This window comes from Cavia porcellus, unplaced genomic scaffold (assembly GCF_034190915.1).
Source record: "Cavia porcellus strain 051 isolate PalLab524CR breed Dunkin Hartley unplaced genomic scaffold, mCavPor4.1 scaffold_17, whole genome shotgun sequence".
In the NCBI taxonomy this organism is placed as follows: domain Eukaryota; kingdom Metazoa; phylum Chordata; class Mammalia; order Rodentia; family Caviidae; genus Cavia; species Cavia porcellus.
The window spans coordinates 33,196,830-33,209,801 of record NW_026947500.1 but is presented as its reverse complement, the minus strand read 5'-3'; the positions used below and the strand labels follow the sequence as shown (position 1 = coordinate 33,209,801).

At 35.6% G+C, this 12,972-nt stretch overlaps 1 protein-coding gene across 2 annotated transcripts in view; it reads right to left on the bottom strand.

Annotated features, from left to right (window-relative positions):
• Positions 1–1,037: 1,037 nt before the first annotated feature.
• Positions 1,038–12,972, bottom strand: part of Pdhx (pyruvate dehydrogenase complex component X) — a 63,361-nt gene continuing 51,426 nt past the window's right edge. For both annotated transcript variants that reach the window (XM_063227763.1, XM_063227764.1), the window contains 3 exons: positions 11,966–12,124; positions 5,292–5,356; positions 1,038–2,887 (listed from right to left, as the gene is read on the bottom strand). In XM_063227763.1, the coding sequence (XP_063083833.1) occupies positions 2,629–2,887; positions 5,292–5,356; positions 11,966–12,124 (483 nt within the window). In that variant the 3' untranslated portion in view covers positions 1,038–2,628. The remainder of the gene's footprint in view (positions 2,888–5,291; positions 5,357–11,965; positions 12,125–12,972) is intronic.

Sequence of the window (12,972 nt, the reverse complement as noted above, 5' to 3'; positions counted from 1 at the left end):
AACTCACAGCACCACCTATCTTTCAATGGGAGGTTAGAGAACCGTGTTTGCTTTTCACATAATGCCCATGTGGCAGCTCTATACCATGTAGTTGAAATTAAGTCCAAAACTGAACAAAAAAAAGGGAGGGAGGGGGAATATTGTAAAAGCAGAAGCTCCATTTGACAATACATTAAGAATCTTTAAATTTTTTAGGGTTTCAACCAAGACTCTGGCAAGCAGTAGATGGTTTCAATCCAGTACACACAGTCAACATGAACACAATACTTGTAAACGATAAAATTCCAACCAGGGACAAACAGGACCATTCTGACTTTAAAATCCTACCATTCATTGACATTTTCATCCCCAAATCTTAACTGGGATGTATGCACCTTTTTCTTTCAAAGGCTTTATACACTTGTACACTTTCCCTATTTAAATAGGGAAAAAAGATGACCAGGTACAAAAACTTCCATTTCTCTAGCATCTCAAGATACCTGCCTATCATAGATGAGTAAATAATGGGGGAGGCATCTGCCGCACACACAGTTCAGATCAAGTAGACCACATTCCTTCCTCTTATCAGTGTTATTCTTTTGACTTCTTCTGCAGTACTGTTTTTGGTACCAGGACTCAAAACTCAGGACCTTGTATTGGCCAGGCAACCACTGCCCAGTGAGCTGAACTGCCAGTCCAATACCATTATTTTTAGAGAAATAATTTCCTTACACAAACCTAATCATTAATAGAGAAATACCAGAGAAAATATTGTTAGTTGAAATGAACAAGTATCTGTACCAAAAGCTGAGCAGTCAAACCAAGAAGCAGGTGGTTATTACGGAAAGTCCAGTAGCGCTGTCCCTGAAGGGTGAAAATGTCTTTGGTCTGTGCAGCCCTTGCCCTGTGCAGTGCACAGCTGTGCAAGCAGGCTGGAGTGGGCATCTGTGCCTGTTCATCTGTAGAGAAATGGATACGCTACTGCACACGGCTGTCAGCCTGTGGAGCACACAACGCAGAGCCAAGACAAAAAAAATCCAAATAATTTCAATGAAATCTGACCTTGAAAATCTTAACTTTATTGAAAACTGCATTTGGCTTCAACTTTAAATATAACTTAATATGACAAAAGTTTCAAAAACTATTGTTACAAATGGCTTATTAAAACTGAGTGGCTGGGGGCTGGGGATTTAGCTCAGCAGCATTTAAGCGCCTGCCTTGCAAGCAGGCAGTCGTGAGTTCGATCCCTGGTACCGATAAAAAGGAAAAAAAGACCAAAAAAAAAACCACCCCAAAAAACAAAACTGAGCAACTGAAGAAAGCATTTTCTTAACAACTGATATATTTGCACTAATTATTTTAGAAGGCTCTTTTGTTAAGGCTTACAGTTCATCATATCACACCTAATAAAACTTGTACCAAAGTCTTTCATTTGGTAATTTATGTCAGCTGATTCTAACTTAAGCCTTTCTGTGACTGGTGAATTAAATTACCATTCATTACCATCCAATTTAAATATAGTTATGGCACCAGTATGGCAGAGTTGCCAAAAAAGTAAGAGGCTCTTCTAACACTTATTGTAATTAGTAAAATTTTCACATTATTGATGGAATAAAAGGATAGTCCTCATGTGTTCTGCTTCACAAGTCTTCTACTCTTTCCAAAGTTCTACATTGCTGATCAGTTTGTTTTCTACTGTCATATTAATTTTAAACTCTTCCTTTCTTCCTGAAGAAGTCCTTTCAAGAGGTCTCAGAGAAATTATTAATGTACTTCAACATCTAAACTTCTATATGCCAACATTTAAAGTAAAACAGAAATTGTTATTTTCTCACATTTTATTGCACAATATAAACTTGATTAAAATGTCCTAAACAACATTTCGTGTTTAAAATTAACACTCAAAAATGTTAGGGTAACAACTTAAATGTATTTCAACTCAGCATGAAAGTCAGTTCTGAAGGTTTTGGAATTTTAACTGTAGGTTTTCATTAAACCAAGCAACTTTTTTGGTCTCTCTTTCTTCATTTTTATTTCTTATATTTTTCTCTGGAAGTCACAGTGTTAACAGAAGTGAAAAATAAGAGTGATAGAAACTTATATGGCTAGAACATATATGGCTTTATATACATAAAAAGGTAATAATGTTGCTATAACCTCCAATACAATGCAATATTGATCACTATTACAGAATAAACTTCTGTATTATTAAGTTGTTCAAGTATACCTAGAGCAGTGCTTATAAAAAAGAGGTCTTACTAACTTACAGGTGTATCTTTTGAGGACCGCTTCTACCTTTAACGCAATCAAGGTAGAGTTCTATCAGTGATTTGGTTTTATAATACATTCTCAAATATTCTAAAACGTTCCAGTGAGTCAAATATATAATTTGATTTTCATCTAGTTTAATAAACCTTTTGTACAGCACCAGAGGTTAAAAATGGATCTAACGAAATGTTTTATTAATTATAATTTATCATCATTTATTTCTACAGCAATAAACCCAAACTTAAAATGAAGGCAACTTGAGTCAATGCTTTCACTTTAAATAAATAAACATTTCATCCACTTCATATTTAAATACTCAATTGTCTTACTATCGTATGTTTCTTGGTAACAACTATTTAATTAACTTCGCGTCTCTGAGAACTAAGCCAGGCGCACAGGGTTTTCTAGGTTCGCTTTGAAACTCTGAAGAAACCTGGTAGCCAGTTCGTCATCGACCACTCGGCTGTCACTTGACATGGTGACTGTAATAAGCTGGTGCTGCTGCAGTCTGGACTTCCCCTCTTCGTCCTCAGTGAGTCTCAGCACAGGGCGGAATCTCCCCACAGCCAAAATGCAGGCCTGAGGCGGGTTGATCACTGCAGTGAATTCGTCGATGCCGAACATCCCCAAGTTGGAAATGCTGGAGGGAAAAAACAGGTCTGAAGGCGGCATGTCCGTGAGCAGAGCATGCTTTCCTGGAAGCATGTGCTTTCACTTCACTCAAAAGGTTGCTGTGCTATAAAACCTTCTACCAAGTCATTTGAAACAAAAGAGTATGTATCAACACACACAAATACATCTGCTATCAAATATTCAGCACTAAACTGGAGGTCCTAAGCAGTGAGATGTGAAGAAAAAGAAACAAAGTATTAAGTACTAGAAAAAGGAAAATTGCTACTATTCACAGATGAACTGATTGTGTATGTAGACAATCTAAGACTGTACACATAAACTAATAAGGTTAATATGTGAACTTTAGTCACTGGACAAAGGGTCAATATAAGTTTAGCTATGTAGAAGTTGTTAAATTATCAATGAAACTTAAAAACAGTACCATTTACAATGGTACAAAAAAACAAATACCAAGGAATAAATTTAATGAAAATATATGACCTCTACATAGAAAACTACAAAACATAACCAAAATAAATCAAAGGACTCAGGAAGACTCAATATTGTGAAAAGTGAATTTTCCTCAAACCAGTCAAATGACTTCATGCAAATCCAATCAAAATCCCCGCAAGGGGTATAGTGTGTGGTGTGTGTGTGTGTCCGTACATGCATGCATGTGAAATCATATATTAATTGTAAATTTTATTTGGTATTTTGGGCGTGAAGAGCCAAGAAATAGTATCTTGAGTGAATGAAGCTGGAATAATTTCCTTACCAGGAATCAAAACAGCTTGGTGTTAACTGAACAAAGGAGAGACAAAGAGGCTAATGGAAGAAGACAGAACACAGAAACTGACCCAGACATATACAGTCTCTTCTCAATACTGCTCAGGTGAAATCTGTTCAGTAAGTAGTTAATATCCAAGAGGGGCCCTTCTACTTTACATCATATAAAAATCTAACTTCAGCCCAAGTGTGACCTGCATCTAAAATGTTATGTTTTCTGAAGACAAAAATAACCTCATGACTTTGAATAGACAAAAATATCTAATAGAAAACATGTCATACTGACTATAAAAAAACAGTGATAAATAGGAATTGGTTAAAATTCAAAACTTTCATTAAAAAATATCACATCACCGTCAGAGTCAACAGAAATCCGTAAGTGTCTGAAGTAACATATATATTTAGCTATGATCTGTATCTGGATGTCCCCTGAAAGCCTCATGCATGAGGTGGGGGCTTAAGGAAAGTGACTGGACGGTCAGGTAGGAGTGAGGAGCGGGGAGAGCTGGCTTGGAGTTGGGAGGTGGGGCCTGGTCAGAAGAGGCAGGTCACTGCAGGTGCGACCTGGAAGGATGCATTGCCCCCCTGGCTCCTTCTCTTGGATACTGCTTCTTAGACACCACCAAGTGAGCAGCTCTCCTCCACCCAGGTCCCTCCACCATGCTGCTGACTCTGCAAGGCCTGAAATTTCTAAACTGTGAGCAAATAAACCTTTCTTCCATTAAGTTATAGATACTGGGTGTAGGTTATGGTGTCCTGCCTATAAATCTGCATTTCATTGACCATGAAGAGTACAAATACACATTCCAAGAATTGTTAAAATTTAAAACCTAACATTAAAATATTGGCAAGAATGTGGAGCTCTGAGAATTCTCATGTACAGCTGATGCAAGTATAAAATTATATAACTAGAAAATAGTTTTATAATATATATCAAAGCTTTTGACCCAAAAATTCTACTTTTAGCTCTGTATAGGAAAAAAAAAATATATATATATATATACACACATATGTATATTTATTCATCATAAGGCACTAGCAAGAATGTCCACAGCACTATTACAATAGTAACAACCTGCAAACAACAGAAATGCATGCAAGTGTAGAATCAGTATGAGTACATTTACATAACAAAAACTATACACTAAAACAACAGATAAACAGTGAATCAGACATTAGTGATGAGAAAAATAAATATGACAATAAAGATCTCACAGTATTTACATAAAAACCCAAACCAGCAACACAAAACCTTAATAATTTTCAGATAGTGGTTTGCGTTGGGGAATGGGTAATGATTACAATGGATAAAGGAAGGTTCTGGTACTCATAACATTCTCCATCTTTCTCTGCTCATGAATTTACTTTAAATAAAGTTTAAGAATGCACATGTCATTCCATGTTAGTCAATGTTCATTCAAAAAGATGTTTATTTCAACACTAATGGCATTCCTATAGCTTTGACATGAAAATCTTACTAGTCTGAAGAATATTTTCATATATTCTGTTAGTTAAATAAGGCATGTGACAGTTAGCTTAACCCTAAAAAATGCTTCAGATAAATAAATAAAACATGCTGAAATGGATTTAATACATCTTATATCTATCTGTTAGATGCTAATGATAATAATGAATTTAAATTTTACCTAAAAGATCCTCCTTGGTATTCCTCAGGTAACAATTTTCCATCTCTTGCTTTCTTTGATAGAGCCTGAGAAAAATACAAAAAGTTTAACAACAAGAAGTAGAATACACAGTTGTCTGCGTCACTTTGTTCTTTGATTTGTCTTAATCTGAATTTTTAAGGTGATTATATATACATAAATTTTCTCTAGTAAAACTTTAAGAAACAAGCTAGCATGCAGCTAAGAAGCTTAAGTCAATCAAGGCTCCTTAAATTTTTTTCAAATATTGGATTTACCTTGTGTATTGATACTATGCAGAATGCTTCACTCTTCTACACATACAAAATGCAATTGTCTATTCTACCTGTAAGGTTTGTTTTTTCTTGTAAAGCAAAAATATTACTAGTCACTATTGTCAATTTATTAGGTTTTAAATAAATTATCCAATGGTAACCAGAAAGGTGTACCCACAATTTCACAACCAATATATATGAGTTTTAATCATTCAGTGTTTCCTTTTTTTTGCAACATATGTAACCTCAGACAATGGTACAGAAAAAAACAGAATGTTGTACTTCACTTCTCAATATTACATGTGTTGTTAATATTCACAGATGATTTTTAATGTGTGCTTAATATTTTAAAGAACCTGCCATGTGTGCTGTTACACACCTGCAATTCTAGCTTTTTATGATGCTGAGGTGGGCAGATCACAAACGTGCCCTTGGGCAATTCAGTGAGACCCAGTCTCAAAATTTGCAAAAAAAAATTTTTAAAGTGGTGGGTGGGGATGTAGCCCAGGGCAAAGGTCCTGGACTCAACTGCAACATCCTGCCCACCCCCCCAAAAAAGGAAAAAGAAAAAGAAAAGATTATTTAGCTGCTGTAATTTCCTTAATCATTTCCCCAGTGTTATCATTTGGTTCAGCAGTTTCTTCTGATTTATTTCAAACACATTTTGAGACATGAAATTACAGTGTCCTACCTAATAGCCACTTTTATGTTATTGATCCCAGAGCTGCAACATTTTCTGAGTGAACCAGTCCAATTCATCCTGCCACAAGGAATATAAAAGTGAACTAGTTTCGTATCATTTTTAATACTGACTTCGAAAAGTGTACAGAGGGAAGACAGATGACACTGGGAGTGGCAGCAAGAAAAATAAATCGTCCTTGGTTGCCCTTGGAGTTACCCACACTTCTGTTCATCTTTACTTTGGGATGCTTCAAAGCAGGAGGACAGAGGGTGAGTCATCATATATTAAAAATTAATGATAAATTAACTTGTAAGGGAAGGGACGGAAAAAGTGAACTCACTGTCATTTGGGTAGATTAAAACTGGGGCTTACTTAATATTTTGTGTTACACAGCAAAGCAGACAGTATTACAATGACAGTTAATAACTATTTACTATTAAACCACAGATGACTTAAAAATTTTTAAAACTAAATTTAAAAATTGATCTCAACATGCTACTTTTAACTGTCATGTGAAATAATTACAGATTTATATTATTTGGATATAGCATGAAAACCACTTGAATTTTAAGTGAAAAATGAAGAGATGAGCTTTGACTTGGATAGCCTTTGAAGTACCAGAAATAGAACAACCTACAAATTCACTTTTTCTGCCTTAAGCAATATAACTGCACATATGACTGGAATAGATACGTATCGTGAAGTCTGCAAGACAGTTTGTTAAAAAGCACATCAACATAGCCTGATAAGCTATCAGGCTTAAACAAATAAAAAAACAGAACGCATTTTAAAAACTAGTTTCAATTATACATACGATACGATACTTTAAATAAATCTCTGTAAACTCTTAAAACATTTTCTGGATATTCCTGCCAATCAATTCTAATAAGCAACTAGAGTAAGTATAGAATTTGAGGAGGATCACTGGCTATGAAAATTCATAATTCTCACTGAGATCTTCTGGTATCTTGAACTTAAAATGAAAGTACAATACTTATTAGTTTAAACATCGAATTAAATGGATGTAAAGAGTAACTAATTCTATTTTGTATGCTTTGTTAATTCAGTCAAAATTTTGCTGGGTACTTAAGAGGCAAATTTTCCTCTGCCTTTTAAAATCATTATAATTAATGAAGAATCAAGCATAGCAAGGGAACTAGGGCTTGTTACTGTATTCAAAGAAAATATACTTGAACTTGGCTGGGGCATGCCTCTAAACCCATACATTGACATCCTTTGGATTAGTAGGGGTCAAGAGGTAAATACACAGTAAGGTGTTCTGCACTAGGAGTCTATTACATGACTTCGCAGGGACACATAAACCTTTGAAAAATTATCAACAAAACGTTTTTATTGAAAAATAAATTTACCGGGGCTGGGGATTTAGCTTAGCAGCATAAGCACCTGCCTTGCAAGCAGGCAGTCATGAGTTTGATCCCTGGTACCGATAAAAAAACGAAAAAGACAAAAAAAAAAAAAAAAAAAAAAAAAGAAAAAAAAGAAAAATAAATTTACCAATTACCATATTCCAAGCAGTCTTCTAGAACTGGATATATGGTAATGAACAAGACAGGCAACCTCTGACAGCAGGGAACACTTGAAGGACTGACAAACAAGGTAATTTCAAAGACTGATACACTTTCATTGAATGAAAATAAAACAGAGTAATGAGACAGAATATTAGGCAGCTATTTAAGCATTGCTACCATGAGTCCAGAGCTCGAGTCCCTGTACCTGGGGCCTGCGAGAGCCGCTGCTGCCTCCCTCTCTCCACTGCAGGTGTCCCTGTCCTTGCCTGTGGCCTGCCTGCTGCGGCCACAGCCTCACACCGCAGCTCTAAGGTTCATGCTTTTTTATAGACGAATCCATAACTCACATCTCTTCTTCTTTTACCACTTTTTCTTCCTGTCATGGACTTCACATTCTCAATCACAAGATTATCATACAAGACATCAATGCTTGCTTCCCTTTTGTTAGATGCAGTAAATCAACTGATTACAGTGTATTTGGTCTAACTGTTCCTTGTTCAGCTATCTTCAACCTGCTTCCCAAATATTTTTTGAGAGGAAATGCCTCTGGTTTTGTTGTCTGAATTTTTTCTTTTCTTTTTCATACCTAGGATTGAAATCGCACTTACCAGGCCGGCACTGTGCCCCTGAGCTATATCACTGCCCAACACTACTGGTTTTAGAAAATATTCAAATAAGATTTTATAATTACTACATGAAAAGCAGCAAAGCCTAGTGGTTGGGATGCAGACAAGTACAATCGAATTACTATCAGTAGGCAAAAATACTGGCTCCATCACCTAACAAGTCTTACACCTCAGTAAATTGTGAGCAAATTATTTAACTTTCTTTTCCCCTTTTACCAACATGATACCAGGATTATTCTTTTGTACTCAATAGGATAATTTTAAAGATGATTGAAAAGAATTGTAAAAACCTATTCAAAAGCTGGCCCGTAATATGCCACTTGCTATTGTTAAAGTTATTACTGTTATTTTTAATTATAAAAAATCTTTAAGATTATCAGATTATATAAATACTATGTTTGTAGGAGACTGGGCTTTTTATTTTGCCATGGTGGGGATCAAATCCAAGGCCTCATGTATGGTAGGCAAGGAATCTTTCATTGAGCCACATCCCAGAGCCAAGTACTATACCCATATATGAATTAGTTATATTATTCTATCTGGTCTGAAGTAGGTTTTATTTCAAGAATTAAAAAAATTCTGAAGTTTGTCTGTCTGACTATATAAACATTACAATTTTTAACAAGCCATACTACAAAGCTTGATGTACAAATAGCAAGATTCAAACTGTATAAAAATGACATTCTTCCAAAAATGGACTATTTCATGACTACAGCTTTTTCTAGGGAGCAGCCAAAACACAACATAAAGACATATGATGGTAAATACATTTATGACTGGAAGACCTGCAGCTACAGCTGGACACACGCAGCTAGACGGTATTTTCTGCACAGTAAGATGTTATACATAATAAATCTTGCTTGATTTGAACTGAACCAAAATCTGTATTGGATATGAAAGACACAAACACCTCAAGTGTCTGATTGATGTGTAAGTATTTGTAAATGTTCAACAGTCCACAGCCACTAAATGAAAATTATCTTGTGAGGAATATCTAAAATATCATAGTTTCTAAAATGTGAGAAAAACCACCCAAACTTAGGGTATTTTGAAATAAGTTACGTTTATACTGCCTAAGCCATTCTGGCAAGAAACTAATATGGCAGAAAACCAGATCCATATGCCCCCAGATATACACCATGGTTCTCCTCTTTAAACCAGACAACTAAGTACTATTTTGAATACACCAGTCAGGCTTTCACTTCTCAAAAGCCTCAATGTGCCTCCGTGCTCTAAATTCCTTCTAAACAGAACCAAGACGGTTAAAACCAGAAGGGTCATTAGGCTTTGTATCACATGACCCAGTGGCCTTGTGTAAGAGACGTGCCCAACAAGAGTGGGCACTTCATACAAGAATGCATGTGGTAGGCCAAATTAAATCCTTTTTTGGTATCTAAAACAGAAAGAAAGACAGAGGGTGGCCAAGAGGAAGTGGCAAAGGGAAAGGAGGAGGGGAGGCGGGAAGAGTGAGGAAGAGGAAGAGAGGGAGAGGGCAGACAGAGAGAACAGAGGCACAGGTGGGGAGTAGGAAAAAGGATGGCGGTGGTATGACATAGAGGAGGTTCACTATGAGAATCAAACCTAGAATCAAAATGCCTAGGCTTAAAGAAATCTTGCCTTCTACCACTGCGTCACCCTGGCTAACAGGATAAAATGAAGCATTAGCACAGCGCTTGGCATATCAAAGGATCAAGACAGAGAGAGAGAGAGAAGCAGGCGCATCAGCAGCACAGAGGAGTCTTGGCAAATGCTGAGATGCTGGGAGCTCAACCTGATACGAAAGGCTCAAGAGCTGCCAGAGGCAGTCGTTCCAAAGGCTCTGACTATCTTCCCATGGCTATGAGGCCAGGCTGCGGACTGCTGAGACTCCTCTTTATTTCTTAAATGACAGTTCTTTCAGGATGCAAAGAATTCTAACATAACTTTTAAGAATTATGCATTATAGTTGCACTACTCTAAAATGCCTACATTTAAAATACAAGCCATCCTATGATGGTTTAACTGTTTAAATTTAATACACATAGTACACACATGAGAATTTTAGCTTGTAGAGCTGAATTTCAGGAACTCACATTTGGTACTTTATGCTTTACAAGCTATTTCAATACTTCATCTTGGCTGAACTTCCTAGCAACACTGAAATAGTACAGGTATTAGTACTGCTGAAAAATTCTCAATTAATAAAAAGCATGTGCAAAGCCCCAGTTTCAGTAACCAGTCAATCTCAGTGTGAAAACACTAGATGGAAAATTTCAGACACAAACAGTAAGTTTTTAATTTCATGCTGTTATGGATAGAATTATAAAAATTCTTGCCCTGTCCTGCCCAGGACACGAATCATTCATTTGTCTAGTGTACCTGTGCTGAATTCACTACCTGCCTATGAGTCGCTTAGCAGTGGTATGCAAGTAATCTTCATTTTACTGAAAAATGATGCTAGTAATTTTATTATAGTACACTGTTATAACTGTTCTACTTCATTATTAAACATTAATCTGTTACTGAGCCTAATTTACAAGTTAAACTTTATCACTGAGAATATATGTATATGAAAAAACACTGAACAAATAGGACTGGTTGAGGCATCTATCTGCAGGTCTTGTAATGTATCTCCCGTCAACAAAGGAGAGTCTATATTGTACTACATTTGCTGAATCAGTCTATTACTTTGACTTACGAATCAGCCAAATTAATACCACCTTTCAATGAAGAAAACAGTTGCATTTTTATCTATAAAAACATACCCTGCAAATCTTTTCAAAGAATCAAGAACAATCTAAAAATATCAATTCTGGTAAGCTGTTCTTCAGTTGTGTATCTCACTCTAAATTCCAAGTAAGCTTACTGTTTATGGATATGTATTTTAAATAGGTTAACTTGCCCTCATTTATTTACTTTGGGTAAGTAGATCTACACATATGCCAGGTCCCCAAAGAAATCTCATCTTTTATCTTTTACCCATCTTGTAACTTTTTCTATCACTAAAAATATATAGATTGGTCCTTGAAAATAATCATCAAGATGAATTTGAACTTTTTAATACAAACACTTCAAGATCTGTGATATTGCCACCCAGAAATATCACTGGAAATGACCTCACTTGTCAAAGTTGAGTGCCTGTGTTTCTGCTTATTTAATGTGGAATTTTTTGGTGAAATCACATTCCTTCATATGTGAGCTACAGTAACTGTTTTCCAAGGAAGAATAAAGTACTAGGCAAAACTGGAATATTAACTACTTTTAGTGGTCTCAATGCTAGACAGAAAATGAATACAATAAACTTTCCTAAGAATGGACCCTGAGGTCTAGCTACTACACAGTTTCAGTTTTACTTCAATTTTAAAATCTACCTGACAGCATCTTTAGGACTGAATTCTGAACTCTACAAAATAAAAGTTTGTATTTCTAAATTTTTTTGAGTATTAAATTTTCATACCTCAGGAAAAAGTGAGAATTACTTGTAACAAACCACACACACGTGATCAGACCATGTTAAGACTTTATCAGAAAGTAATTAGAAAATTCATGCTACCATTTTGAAAGCATAGCATTTCTTAAGACATACCTTTACAGAGTCAGCAATTTCCTGTACACCTTTACCAGCAGCATCTTTTATGATTGGTGTAATTAAACCTTTATCTGTTGCCACAGCAACTGAAATGTCAATAGAGGGCATTTGCTTTGGGCCTTCTCCATCCCAGCTTACATTAACACTGGGCATTTGCTGAAAATAGGGAAGAAATGTTACTTAAGAAGCAGCTTTACACCAAGGTGATTACAAGAAAACAATTTATATTATTACGCATCTTCTAAAGTGAATATAGCTGGACAGAAGGAAATAAAAATTTGGTTTGAAACAATGGTTTGAATCTGTGTTATTTGTGTTTGATTAAAACTTTTTTTTTTTTTAAGCAAGCTTGAGGAAACTATGGCTATACAAAAAGCCTTCTTTTATTAAACCTAACACGCAGAAAATAGTTAATGTTTATTATACATCCTGACTCATATGATGACAGACAGGACCTTGAGGCAAGAAAAGGGTAACAATATTCAACCACATTCCTTGGGCATGAAGGAAGCCTGACTTTTAAAGCACAGCTTTGGAATATATATTAACAAGCCCTCACTAAATGACTCCCTTGTTTAAAAACATTTTCCTAAGCTTCAACTATAGGATACTATAGTAATATATATGAGTACATACACATTCAACACACAAACAACTACATCAAAGGATGAAGAGAAAGGAAAAAATTAAACATATTGATGCTGCCAGATACCACAGAACAAAACAGTACTGAAAATAGTAATTTAAAAAGCTTATGCACCTCAAAAATTCTGTTTTCTACAAAATAATATCATTGAATTGTATTATACCATTGAAACATGGCAATGTACAATTTGACAGCACTATACCTAATTTTACCTGTGATCACGCCCCAAAAATGAATTTCCCACTTTGTACCAGCCACTCATTGTCCCGCCCATTTATGTTGCAGGACTTCCTTCATGTCAATTTCAACGGCTCTTTAGATTTCTTCATCTTTTGAGACTCAGATCATTCATTCATTC